Here is a 14,690-nt window from a genome sequence, read left to right as displayed (position 1 = left end):
TTCATTTAAAACAATTTAATCTTTACATATCTGTTTTTTAATGTACAATCAAACCATCAATCATACGTAAAATTCTCCATATTGTACAACTCTAGTACTAGTATAAATAAAAAAAAAATGAGATCAATATATAACATCATTTTGTTTTCTTCATTGATTAACAGAGGAACATCAACTGCTAATGAGAACACAGAGGCCCCGCCCACACCGGCTCGTTTTAAATGTCAATCAATCAGCGGGGGGAGGGTCTAATGCCGGGTCACCAATGGAAACGAAGCGAAAGGACAGAATTTCACCAATCAGTTAAAAGACAACATTTCGGCCTTGTTTCGAAAAAAGAAATGACATGCGAATATGTAATTCAAAATTAACCTAAAGAGAAACAGAGACGTAATGCAGCTGGCAGGTTAGAATATGCAGTTCAACACACAGAACGGGACACAGCAATGGGTACCACAACTGTCAAATCTGTGCAAAACTGTTCCATGTATTTCCCAGGAAAAAAACAAAATGAAGGGGCCAACAGCAGCAATCACAAATGAACTAGAGCTTTCATTCTCACCATCTCTTAACAGTCACATTTCATCGCTTTTTCAGTGCCAATAAGAAACTGTAAGGTCGTGCCTGAATCTGAATCACTTGGCATCTTCAAAAACAGTTCTGGTGGTTTATACATAGCCTGTATTTACATGTAGTGTATGTATGTGTATATACAGTTGAAGTCCAAAGTTTATATACATCTTGCATATAAATGCATGTTATTTTTGATTTAGTATTGACCTGAGTAAGATGTTTCACATAGAAGACGTTTACATATATTCCACAAGAAATAACAATAGTGGATTCTTAACATGGTGTTGTAACCTGAATGATCCACAGCTGTGTTTTTTTGTTTAGTGATAATAGTTCATGAGTCCCTTGTTTGTCCTGAACAGTTAAACGGTCTGCTGTTCTTCAGAAAAATCCTTCAGGTCCCTCAAATTCTTTGGTTTTCCAGCATTTTTGTGCATTTGAACTCCTTCCAATAATGACTGTGTGATTTTGAGATCCATCTTTTCACATTGAGGACAACTGAGGGACTCATATGCAACTATTACAGAAGGTTCAAATGCTCACTGACGCTCCAGAAGGAAAAAGACAAGTTAAATTCAACTTTAAAAAGTTGCATCGTTCTTTCCTTCTGAGGCATCAGTGAGCTTTTGAATCCTTTGTAATAGTTGCATATGAGTCCCTCAGTTGTTCTCAGTATGAAAAGATGGATCTCAAATTCATACAGTCATTGTTGGAAAGGGTTCAAATACACAAAAATGCTGAAAAACCAAATAATTTCTGGGTTTTACTGTTTAACTGTAAACAGTTTAACTGTTCAGGACAAACAAGGGACTCGTGAACAATTATCATTAAAGAAAAAAAAAAAGCTGTGGATCATTTAAGTAACAACACAGTATTAAGAAGCAAGTGTATGTAAACTTTTGAAAAGGGTACATTCAATCTACTACTATCAACTAGATGTAAAAGCCTTTCATTTGAAATATCTTATTCAGGTCAGTACTAAATAAATAATAACATGCATTTTGTATGATCCCTCTTAATTTGCTAAAATAGATTCTGCAAGGTGTATGTAAACTTTTGACTTCAACTGTATATATAAATAATACTCTCAAAATACATGTTTTTTTGAATTTGGGAGTCCCTCAGTTGAAATACGACAACCATTTCTTGGTGGGATTTATCCCTTAGCCTGTTCTTAGATAGTCGTCAGATGCTGATAAACAATTAGAGATGTTAAATGTATAATTTCAGGACCGTCAACCATTTAATTAGTCAGATGTGGATGAACAGCACTGTTAAATCACATGAGATGAAATGTAAGCATACAGAGAATGGCAATTTTAAACTGCACTGGAGCCAACATTCACCAGTTTTAACATTAATGCTTGTTTGCGAAGTTAAAAAAAAGTTGGTCAAGTCACATTTTTTATTTTCAAACTATTAGGAGTCGCTTAGTACATTTAAATATAATAGCCAAGATAGCAGCTGTAAAATAAAAGCGTCTTGGTTTTTCATTCCCAGTAACGAAAAGCACAAAACTTCATAAAGTGTGGGCACTCAAAAAGACCTGTCGGACAGACTCGTTTGGCTCGTTACCTACAATCCCACTGCGGTTTTGACTGGCCGTCGTAGTGTTGAGGTCGAAGATTAATGAAGACGATTTTCACCCTGTTCTCTTCCCAACATCCTTTCGCTAGGTAGCACAAAACCCACACTTGCATGTTTGATCGTACCGCAATGCTGAATACTTGATCCTCACAGATCGCAACCAAAAATAACTTGCACGGGCGACGATATCCATTACGTACGGGACACTGAACCTTTCTTCAGCTTCACAGCATCAGATCCCGACTGGAATGTGGGCGCGTTCAAACGTGATCTCGTTCACCTCTCTTACACACACTACAAGTAAACAACGTTGTAAAGTCCGTTTTAGATTGTGGTGGGGCAGTGAGGGGTCACGGCGGTCCGCGGTGAAGGTCCCTCCTCGCGTTTCGAGCGGTTCATCTTGACCTTTCACCTCTTCAGGGTGCATTTTCTCAGGCAGGAGGCTAAGAGGTCAAATAAGCAGGACCCGCAAGGTGTCTTAGGTGTTTTTGCATGCGCATGTGAGTTAGTTTAGCATGTTAGCGTTTGGAGCTAACTCGAGCTTCTCCCAAAACTTTAAAGTTCTTCAAGCAGCCAGGCTCTTCCTGGAAAGACTCGTTTTGGAGTCTTGTGCAAGTATCCAGAGGATGGGGTCCCGTCTGGCGTAGTGTTTTTTTGTTTTGTACTTGGGCGGTTTAGGGTACCGTAGGGGCGTGTGGTCAGAGGGATGAATTGTCCAGTAAACGGACCTCCTCTTCGCTCTCATCTTCCTCGTAGCGGGAAGAGGAGGACGCTAGTTGAACATTATGGACTCGGGGTCTTGGTTTGCCATCTGGGCCATATGACGGAGGATATCTTTTTTTGTAATAATGCCAAGGAGGCGCCTATAAAAAGAGAGACAGAAAGAGGTAGAGAAATTTACTAGTGCACATTGATACATTTTCAGAGGACTGACATCTTATTCTGTTGCCAAGTTTTGCAAGGAAGTCCTAACGAAATGCATTTTGTATCATTTTGACTCAGATTCAAATTTTGACGACTCCACACTTTAGACTTGGCAACAGAGAGATGACGGTCTCTGGTTTGAGAAAAGGGCAGAGAGTGTGGAAGGTTTTGTTGTGTTACTCAGGGCAGGAAACACTACGTTATTTCTATGAGTCGACAGCACCTACACAGTGAGAAGCAAGTGTTTTTGCAAAACAGCAGTGAAACAGAGTGAGTGAACGCCTCCATCTCATCCACACACTCTGGCCTTGGAGAACAAGAAAGTGAAGTTATTTTTCCAACACAAATTCAAGAGCATATTTAAAGATGTGTGGAAATTGTGCCTTTAATTTGTTTACAGTGTTGGGGAATGTTACTTAAAGTACTATTGCATTACTTCTTTTAAAATTGTGTTTGCAGCATAGACATAATGTCAAGCAGGTGCTATGATATGTTACATTTTTTTTGTCAAATGCATAAATAAAATAAGAATCAGTTTCACGAGTCAGATCGCAAACTGCAGCAAACACAAGAAGTTTCATGCAATGTACCTGAATTGCAGTAGGTGTTACATTACTCCTACAAAAGCATTACTTTATTTTAAAAATAAATTACTTGTACAGAAGTAACTTGGCAATTAAAGTGTTCATTAAAAAACATAACACAATAATTTGCATTAATTTTCTAAGGGAATAAGGTATCTGTATCTAAATGTAGTAAATGTAATAAGTATTACGTGCAATGCATTACAGTAGGTGTTACATTACTTCTAAAAGTATCTATTTTAAAATTGCAATTAGTTACAAGTAGGGTGGCAAAAAATTTGAACATTTTCAGTAAATTTCAGAAACATTCCAGAATTTTTAAAAACAATCCAGGATGTTTTGGAATCTTTTTGGGATTTTTGGAAAGTTTCTGGAAATTTCCCACCTCTTTGCAACCCTAGTTACAATTGCAATTGCAATTTGTTTGTGAATGTATAGAAGCAACTTGAGAATTTTAGTGTGCACACAAAATGACTTTTACCTTACTTTTGTATGTTCATTTGTTAAGTGTATAAAAGTAACTTGAGCATTACAGTGCGATTTCAAAACATTAATGCAATACTTAAGTAACTAGTGGCATTACTTCTAATTGAATGTGATTATGAAACATGTTATTTGTAACGTTTTACCCGCATTACACTTTTTCTAAATGGATACAGTATTTGTAACCAAAAACTAATTTCCCTACACAAACTTTTAAAATATAGATGTTTAATAGACAAAGTGTCATGTGTAATGTAGTGTTGTTTTTGGCGGCCGATTTTAATTTTAGTTTTAGCCTAGTCTTTGTGTGAGGCTGTCATTTTAGTTTTTATTAGTTTTAGTCACGTTCATACACTTTTTAGTCTAGTCATGTTTTAGTCGACTAAAAGTCTGAGCATTTTAGTCTTATTTTAGTCAGAATTACCCATGACTATTTTCGTCTAGTTTTAGTCGACGAAAACTGATGACATTTAGTCAATTTTTAGTCAATGAAAATTGTATTTTAGTCTATTTTTAGTAATGCAATTTTATTTAACCCAGTCAATATAGTATAATTGTAGTATAGACGATACCAAAGTTTTTTTTTTAGCCAAACCCATTTCAAACAAGGTTATCTTATATTATTGTTACCTTATAAGCTCAAGAATACATCCATTCCGTATTCTGATTCAAACAACACGAACTCCTTGCGCAGGTTTCAAGTGTCCTTCACTTCTTTATTAAGAATAAATCATAATACGAATAAATATGTACGTGTAGTTTTGTGCATGTTCATTTTGTAGTAATTCCCGCTTCAAAAGCACTTCTGGTTAATAATAATATTAGTCAATTTAACAATATTCTTAACTTACTTTGATCATCTATGGCTACACAAATCATGCTTGTACTTTTATAAGTTTATTTACAGATTAATTCATTTGTGTAAAATATTAAATATTTCTCATGGTTTTCGAAGCACAAATTGATTCATTATGTGAAACTGTCCAAAAATCGCTTTGACATCTGGGACGCAAAAGAAACGTTCGCTTCGAGTAATGAGGCTTTTTAGATCCAGTTGAGGGGAATGCTTTGGTGCTTCGAAAAGCTTAATTTTCGCATCACTACTAAAAAGTAGGAAAAATGTATGATTCGTTTCTTCTTTTTCTCCCAAAGACGAACCACAGCTGACCAGCCTTCGGTCCATTTCTCTGTGTCAGACTTAACTTTGCTTTGTAGTCGTCTTCTAATAATGCCGCGAGTGTGACTTGAGAGAGTGACGTCGCCTGCGGTTTAGGATAGAAGGGATACAGCTCTGGCTACTGGGCATGCGCACATCAATCTAACGTTATAACATTTCGTTTCGTCTAGTTTTCGTCGCCGAAAATGATGAGACATTTTAGCATAGTTTTTATTTTGTAAACCACATTTAGTCTATTTTTTATTCGTCAACGATATTGCATTATACATTTTATTACAGTCATCGTCACATGACCAGCATTTTCGTTTCGTTTCGTCTCGTTTTCGTCACGTGATAAAGGTTCGTTGGCGACGATATTTAGTCATAATTTTCGTTGACGAAAGCAACACTAGTGTAATGTTCCGGCATTACTGCATTTTAGTAGCGTTACATTATTCTTAAAGTGTTACAGAAAATTTTCAAAAAGCTTTTAGTTACACTACTTAGTTACTTTTACTTTACTTTTGTATGTTAATTTGTTAAATGCATAAAGTAACTTGTGCCTTATAGTGAGAATTTAAGATAGAAATGCAATATTTTGTAAAACTAGTGGAATTACTTCTAAATAAAGGTGGTCATGTAACATGTTAATTTTGTAACGCTTTACCTGCATCACTGTTTTTCTAAATGGATAGCGTGTCTACCCAAAAACTAATTTCCATACACAAACTTTTAAAATATAGTTGTGTAACAGACAAAGAGTCAGGTGTAAAGTACCGGCATTACTGCATTATAGCAGCGTTACATTATTCTTAAAGTGTTACAGAAAAGAATTCAAAAAGCTATTGGGTACACTACTTAGTTACTTTTACATGTTAATTTGTTAAGTGCATAAAGTAACTTAGTAATGCAATACTTTGCGTAACTAGTGGCATTACTTCTAAATGAATATGATTATGCAATGTTACTCGTTACACATTACCTGCATCACTGTTTTACTAAATGTACCGTCATTACTGTATTATAGTAGCATTACATTATTCTTAAAGTGTTACAGAAAATTTTCAAAAAGCTTTTAGTTACACTACTTAGTTACTTTTACTTTACTTTTGTATGTTATTTATTTGCATATAAATGTATAAAGTAACTATTTTAGCATTATAGAGTGAATTTAAAAAAGTAACGCGATACTTTATGACTAGCATCATGTTACAATGTGATTATGTAACGCTTTACCCCCAACACCTTTTTTTCTAAATCAATATGGTGTTTGTAGCCAAACACTAATTTCTCTTGATCAACTTTTGGAATGTAGTTGTTCATCAACTTTAAATATGCTCTTGATTTTGCTTTTGAAAAAGGTATTTAAGCTTGATGACAGTTTGTATCACAGAAAAAAAGGAGTGACAATTTTGACGAGAGCTGGAATTGCGAGAGTCCATCCAAACCAGAGGCATGAAACGCTCGTGAAATGATTGTCAAACCTTTGTGAAATGTTCGTGAAATGCCTGCGAGATGTTTGCGACAGGAAGAAAGTGACAAGGTTGAACGTCAGACAACTGGAGGAGGACAGGGTGTGGGACTTGAGACAGGTGAGGGCTGTTGGTTTAGGGGACAGGAACTGCTGACTACATACTACAGGAAGTGCTAGGATTCTAGAGTCACACCAGATCGACATGGTAACAACACAGCATCCTAGTAACAGCTACTATGACTACAGAGATGAATAGATATGTTGGTGAATGAGGAAAATAGTCCGCTACACACGACAGTTACTCGCCAATCGTTTAAGGGCGGAGCTGCGCGAGGGGTCAGATGTCATCGATCTGTAGCCCAGCCGGCGCAGACCAGGCGCCCCCGCCAGGAATTTAGCAATAAACAAAAAAGGAAAACAAAGAAAGAAATCAAATTCAGATGAAGGACATCACGGCATGTGTATTAGATGTGCTTGTGAGTACACGTGCACAATGCAGAACTGAAAGGGAGGGGCTACATAAAGGTGCATTTCAAAGACGCCACAGCTAATGTGACAGACTAGTCTACCCTGCGGGGATGGCCGAGGACAGAAGCAACAATCTGAGTGAAAGCAAATATTACAAGAAATGTGATGTCTGGCGAGGAATAAAGTCCTGGAAGCAGGGTCCGAAATGTTTGGGTCCAACAAACATCAACATTTAACATTCTTAAAGCAAGAGTTCACCCAAAAAATGTAAAATTGCTGAAAATTTTCAAGATGTAGATGAGTTTGTTTCTTCATCAGAACAAATTTGGAGAAATTTTGCATTGCATCATTTGCTCACATCTGCAGTGAATGGGTGCCGTCAGAATGAGAGTGCAAACAGCTGATAAAACCATCATAATTATTCACAAGTAATCCACACATCTCCAGTCCGTCAGTTACTGCGTGTTTGTAAGAAACAAATCCATCATTAAGACACAGGGCTTTACAGTGCAACCATTTAACTCACTTTTGCAACTGAAAACCACTAAAAACCTTTAATATTTAGGAGCAGCAGTGCGACTGACCCGATGCTAAGGGGAGCTTTAATGATTTCCGTGTTTGTGCAACGATGAGGAATTTATCAGCCATATTTCACAAATCCTTTTTTATAAACCAAGTGTGGAGAGAGTGTAAATAAGAGATTGATTGTGCAGTATAGAGATCTTCACTGATTCTAATGGAACTTTGTGAGATCGCGATGAACTAAGATGAGGGACAGCTTTTAATTATTTTTAAGGGAGTTTGCAAATGTGACCCTGGACCACAAAATCAGTCATAAGGTTAAATTTTACAAAACTGAGATATATACATCATATGAAAGCTCAATAAATAAGCTTTCTATTGATGTATATTTGTTAGGATAGGACAATATTTGGCCGAGATACATCAATTTGAAAATCTGGAATCTGAGGATGCAAAAAAATCAAAATACTGAGAAAATCACCTTTAAAGTTGTCCAAATTAAGTTCTTAGCAATGCATATTACTAATCAAAAATTACATTTTGATAGGTTTACAGTAGGAATTTTACAAAAAATCTTAATGTAACATGATCTTTACTTAATTTCCTAATGATTTTTGACATAAAAGAAAAATCAATAATTTTGACCCATACAATGTATTTTTGGCTATTGCTACAAATATACCCCAGCGACTTAAGACTGGTTTTGTGGTCCAGGGTCACAAATGTGATGTTGATTCAGGGCTCGAAATTAACTTTTTTACTTGGTAGCACTGGTGCTTCCAACTTCAAAAAGTTAGGAGCACCAAAAAATAAATTTAGGAGCACCTAATTTCGTTTTAGTAAAGTGCCGATCTTGATTCTCCATGGTCAATTCTTAATGCAGATGTTTTACAAGCAAATGGGCTGATTCTGAAAGCCTTTTTTATATATTTATTTTACGCCTTAAGCAAGGGACGAGAATGAATGAAAATATGAGTACATGAACAAGATGTTTATTTTCTCTGTTATAGTTACAGCTATTTAAAGAGGTTAAAGATAAAGAGTTAAAGCCATTTAGAGGCAACCACTGCATTTTTAAACAATCTACAGTATAAACAACAAAAAATAAACGACACTTCTTTCTTAGTCGCATAGACAACAAATGCAGGCATGATCAAAGTAAGCTACTCTTTCAGTATTCAAAGTGCAAATGACAGAATTTTTCTGATACAGAGCTATAGACACAATACAACTTATAGCCCACATACTAATAACAGCCTAGATATTTTACGTAGCCTAATTTGCGCACATTGGGCAGTCGCTCTCTAAACGTGGGGTATTAAAATTGCTTTTGAATGCATGTGTGGGTTTTACTTTTGGTTTCATTTTAACGATCCCGCGAAACTCTCAGATCTTCTAATTGTCCACAATCAAAATAGAGAACGGCGAACCTGTCACTGCATCAGCTCACAACAGTCTGTGCAGTAGTTATGCTAGCCAAAGTTTTGTAAAGAAATGAAAGTAAGTCGCACCACAACAAGTTCTCGCACTCGCACAAACGCTCCCAAATATAATTTGAGGTTGCACAAATGGTTGCAATTTCGAGCCCTGTGATTGAATACAACAGTTAAATAAACAAGTTATTAAGTTACTTACATTCTCTGAATATTACACTATTTTCTGATTTTGCTCTGTTACGTTGCCGAAAATAATTTGTATCTCCATTCAAACACAGCAGTGTTGTTTATGAATGAATGTGCATTTTAAAACGAATCTAGTGAGTCAATGAGTCAATTTCCCATTCACAGACAGTCATTAGCGTTATTCCTGAATGAATCAGCTATTTGAACCAATCAAATGAATGATTCAGTAATTAAATCAGTGACTTGTCGCCACCTGCTGGCGGGTTTAGTTTTTCATTTTTAAAGTATCTTTTCAGTTATTTAATTCATTTAATATTTCTGTATTCAAAATTGTATATTCAAAACATTAATTTCAACATGAATTTATTCATTTAATTGCACTCAGCCTCATTCAGCATCTGAAAATACACCTAACAAGCTACTTTTGTGTTTTTCAGTGCAACCTCTGTAGTACAAATTAATTTTGTTAATACTGATTTAATTTGATTGGGAACTTATTCTTCTTATACAACATTTTCTTATTCTAGTGTTTAGAAATTTTAAGTTTTTTTTTTTTTTTTTTTAAGAAAAAAGGTTATAAATATATATATTTTTAACTTTTGACAGAAAAGATGACATACTTCTAATAAAAAATTTAATTAGACAGGTAAAAACAAAATTCCCCTGTAAACCGTGTAATGGGTTGGCAAATTTTGATCAGATTTTTTGATCGTTGATTAGAAGGTACTCATAAAATTTTAACTGTGCTCCTAAATTTTTGTCAAAGAAAAGTAAGTGTAGAGCCCTGAGACATCGTGAATTTAAACCACTGCTTTTGGCTAAAATACAAGTAAAATTTCTCCAATGAAAAAGTCATCTCGTATGAATCAGGAGAGAAATATGCACAGATCAAACACTGTTTACAAGCAGAAAACAGCTCTAAACAAATATGTGGGTGGATTTTGATGTGAGAGGACAACATGAGATGGACTTTTTCACTGGAGGAAGGGTTATTATGAATAATGGACTTGTATTTTAGCCAGAAGAAATGGTTTGAAGTTAAAAACGTCATAACAATGGATTTGTTTTTTTACAAACACACAGCTTCTCACTTTTTCAAGATGTTAACTGATGGACTGGAGTGGTGAGGATTACTTGTGATATTATTAGATCAGCTGTTTTGACTTTTATTCTGACGGCACCCATTCACTACAGAGGATCTCTACATTAGATGGCCTTAGGGTGAATAAATGTTCAACATATTTTTTTTCTTGTGTGAAATATTACTTAATATTAATATTGCTAATACACACATTGCTGCTCACAAATTGGTGGACGTTATTAATTGTTAGGACCCCACATGTAGGACAGTTCCACCACCTCTAAAAAAGAATTGCTTTTAAGTTGTCACACAATAAATTCTGCATTTAATTATTAAAATAGGTGGTACAAAAACTCACAGACATCAGCGAAAGTGAATAGAAATGAGATTAAGTGTATCCAATTTAAATTGTAAATTGCATTAATTTCTAACTAGCTAAGATTGCGACTTTAGGGCGACCATCATCCGGAACTCTTTTTTTTTTTTCACTCAAGTTTCATGCGTCCCTCCTAAGAGGCGGAGTCTAACAGGCAGAGTGGGAGGGGCGTGGGAGGGGCTAATCACCAAGGGCTCCACGTGCTGCTTGAGCTCTTCCAGATGTTCTAAAATATTCTTCTTTGTGATGATGCCCAATACAATCCTGCAACACACACCGTGACGACCGTCACTTAGCAACAAAAATTACACCGACAACTCAAGTACAAACAAATAGAAATCAAAACAACATAAGAGTAACAAGACAACAGAAGCAATATGAACAGAAATTCACTGAGATCATCAAAATAATCAGGTGTCGCAATTAAACAAATGAATCGAACAGAATCAAACTGTAAATATCAGCCGCCACCAATATGTGTGAGAAACAAAAATGATTCTATGATTACATCAGGATTAGGAGAAGAGTGAGACTTTACCGTACGGGAACACAAACTATTCAATCAGTTCTGCAGTCGCGTTATTATTTTTGTCTCTGGAGAAGGTACCTTTATCTGTAACTCAGAATAAGGTCTAAGATTAAGTTAGTGTGTCCTTTTGCAATCCAAAGGTCAAAGGTTTTACCCTTTAACTGTGAAAGTGCACTATCCAAACTTAAACTGTTCGAATTCTTGAACACTTTTTTTTAAGGGGAGACACTGCGGGAAAAGGCTGTTTTTTCATGCACCTATCAAGTTTGAGATTTTGGGCTTTTTGGTGATTCATAAAGTGTTTTTTCAGACTAGTGGAAAGAAAACATCCAAAAAACACTGTTAAGTATTTCTTTTATAGCACTTTATCTATTTGTGTCGATAGATTTCAATTACAGTACATATTTTTAAAGGCCGTTTTCTCAAAATGAGTTTTTTTAACGTGGTTTATTATATTCAACATTTTATACCTCCAAAAATGGTTTAAAAAAAAAAAAAAAAAAAAAGTGTTTCCAGTCTGTTATAAGTTTTTTTCTGAATTATGTTGTGACGAAATGAGATACCCAAAATTCCCTCTGTAAAAAAATAATAAAAACTAATATGTCAAAAAAATTAAACAAGAATTTTGAAACTGACTTCATCCAGTGTTTCGATATTTGTACTAGAAATGTATGCAAATGAGTGCATATTTCATTATATAATGGCTCGTTTGCATTTTTAAACAACATTTTAGAAAACTTGTAATACAAAAAATGTTTGCAATTATCAAAAGTAATCAATCAACTGAGTAAGTAAGGTGATAACTATTAGTTAATTTTTTTTACCCTATTCACCTGCAGTGTCTCGCCTTAAATATTTTACATAACAGGTTTCTCTAAAATCGCTATAAAATTAAAACCTTATATCTAAATAAGTTATGTTCCAAATTTGAAGTTGATATAAAAAAAGAGGTTCCTGTGAGTTTTTATTTAGGGTGTTATACCACAAATAGCCACTGGGTTTAATCCAAAATAGGAAAAAAATTTAATTAATTTTTTTTGTCACAAATGTCTAAATTTCTCTGTCAATATTACTTCTATCACAAAACACAGGTGGGATTGTGACAGTAAAGGGTTAGTTAAATAAAATATGTTTGAGTAAATCTGTAATGAAAACAAGTTATTACAGCCACTGTTTAAATATTACTATTTATTTATATTTCAACAACAAACTGGAGTAAAAACGTAGTATCATTAAAAAGCTTACATTATAATGTTTATATTTGATTCGTTTTTTAGGTGCTGATTATTAAATACATTTGGTTAACTGATTCTGAATATATTTATTTCAGTTTCTGTAGACTGAAGTAATGAATGGCTGTTGGAAATTCAGCTTTGCATCACATAAATAAATTACATTTTAAAACATACTTTAATAGAAAACAGTTATTTTATATACCTCACAATTTTAGTTTTTACTGTATTTTAGACCAAAAAATCCAAAAGAGACTTATTAAAGAGTATTAAAAACAAAAATAATACAAATACTTGTTTGCGTGGGTGAACTGTTCACAATTAGTACAAAAACATGCATTTATAAAATTACTGTCAAACTGACTTCAACACTTAAAGTTACAGCACTTTTATAATACTTTTTACGTAATCATAATACAATATGTTGCACTAATCAGAATTATAGGTAGAAAATAAGTGCTTAATTGTTGTAAAAAAAAATAATGCAATGCAAAACATTCCTAAAACAGGCTTAATTTACAATTAAAAGAAATGCAAGACAAAATGAAATTAAGCAGATTGACATTTGAGACCTGAAAGTGTTTATATATGGTATATTACTTAAATATAAGTGTTTATATACAGCTTAAATTTGATTTAATAATTGATTATTAAATAAAATTCCCATTATGTGTGTCATTTTGGTGCATTATTACTATTCAGTACAACACAGGTTTATAGACCCAAGCTGTCGGCTATTTTGCTTTAAAATTAATTACCGAATTACTTGTATTGTGTTATTTTAATGCACAGCACGTTATTGGCCAGATTGTATTTTGCATTAAAGCAAGTATTATTTTCTTATGCGTTAGTAGTTGCAAAAGCATTTGAATGATCATCTACACTGCAGTCCATCTTTGACTTAAAACTCCCTCTAGCTGCAACCATGAGAATCACATGGCAGATATAAACATACCATGCAAAAATTGATCAAGCCTCATTTGTTTGCTTAGGATTGTAAATAAGTTGTCTGAAGAATTTTTAGTATGTGTTAAAACCAAGACTGTCAGTCTTTGTTCAAGTTTTTCAATGTTCTACACAATGTCCTCTACAGTATGTTTAAAGCAAAATGACAAAACCGTAGCGTTAAATTGGAATTCACAAAATGTACCTCTATTAAACTAAACTAAATTTAACTAAAATTTAACTAACTTCTGATTAAGTAAGTTGCTTTGGGTTAAAAAAAAGTGTCTGGTCAATGCATAAATGTAAACTAAATAAATATAAAATGTCCAAATGTTTGGAATAATTTTGAATTTGTAATGTTTCTGAAAGACTGTTTTGCTCACCAAAGCTGCATTTATTTGATCAAACACGCAGTAAAAGCAGTAATACTGTGAAATATTATTACACTTAAAATAACTGATTTCTATTTGAATATATTTTAAAACGTAATTTATTTCTGTGATGCAATGCTGAATTTTCAGAAGCCATTAATTAACTCCAATCATGTTAAACCTCACCAAGCCTGCATTTATTTGATCCAAAGTACAGCAAAAACAATACAATTTTGAAATATTTTTACTCTTTAAAAAAACTGTTTTCTATTTGAATTTATTTTAAAATGTTATTTATTCCTGTGATTTCAAAACTGAATTACGATCCTTCTGAAATCATTCTAATATTCTGATTTGCTGCTCAAAAACATTTATTATTATTATGTTGTAAACAGCTGAGTAGATTTGTTTCAGGTTTCTTTGATGAATAGACAGTTCAGAAGAACATCATTTATCTGAAATAGAAACCTTTTGTAACATTATACATGTCTTAATCATCCCTTTTGACCTTTCTAAATAAAAGTATTATTTTCTATCACTTCTTTCCCCCCCCAAAATAAGCTTTTGAACGGTGTAGTGTATGATTTTACAAAAGCTTTTTATTTCAGATTAATGTTGATCTTTGGATCTTTCTATTCATCAAAGAATCCTGAAAAAAAATTAAATATTGATAATAATAATACATTTTTCTTGAGCAGAAAATCAGCATGTTAGAATGATTTCTGAAGGATCATGTGACACTAAAGACCGCAGTAACGATGCT

At 33.9% G+C, this 14,690-nt stretch overlaps 1 protein-coding gene across 5 annotated transcripts in view; it reads right to left on the bottom strand.

The window, feature by feature from the left end:
• Positions 1–14,690, bottom strand: part of clcn3 (chloride channel 3) — a 57,720-nt gene continuing 43,030 nt past the window's right edge. For 2 of the 5 annotated variants that reach the window (XM_073836462.1, XM_073836463.1), the window contains 2 exons: positions 11,039–11,114; positions 1–3,023 (listed from right to left, as the gene is read on the bottom strand). In XM_073836462.1, the coding sequence (XP_073692563.1) occupies positions 2,859–3,023; positions 11,039–11,114 (241 nt within the window). In that variant the 3' untranslated portion in view covers positions 1–2,858. Of the gene's footprint in view, positions 3,024–7,087; positions 7,134–11,038; positions 11,115–14,690 lie in introns of all 5 variants that reach the window. The other 3 variants (XM_073836464.1, XM_073836466.1, XM_073836465.1) reach the window with 2 other exon arrangements.

This window comes from Garra rufa, chromosome 3 (assembly GCF_049309525.1).
Source record: "Garra rufa chromosome 3, GarRuf1.0, whole genome shotgun sequence".
Lineage (NCBI taxonomy): Eukaryota > Metazoa > Chordata > Actinopteri > Cypriniformes > Cyprinidae > Garra > Garra rufa.
This window is presented reverse-complemented; position numbering and strand designations above follow the sequence as displayed.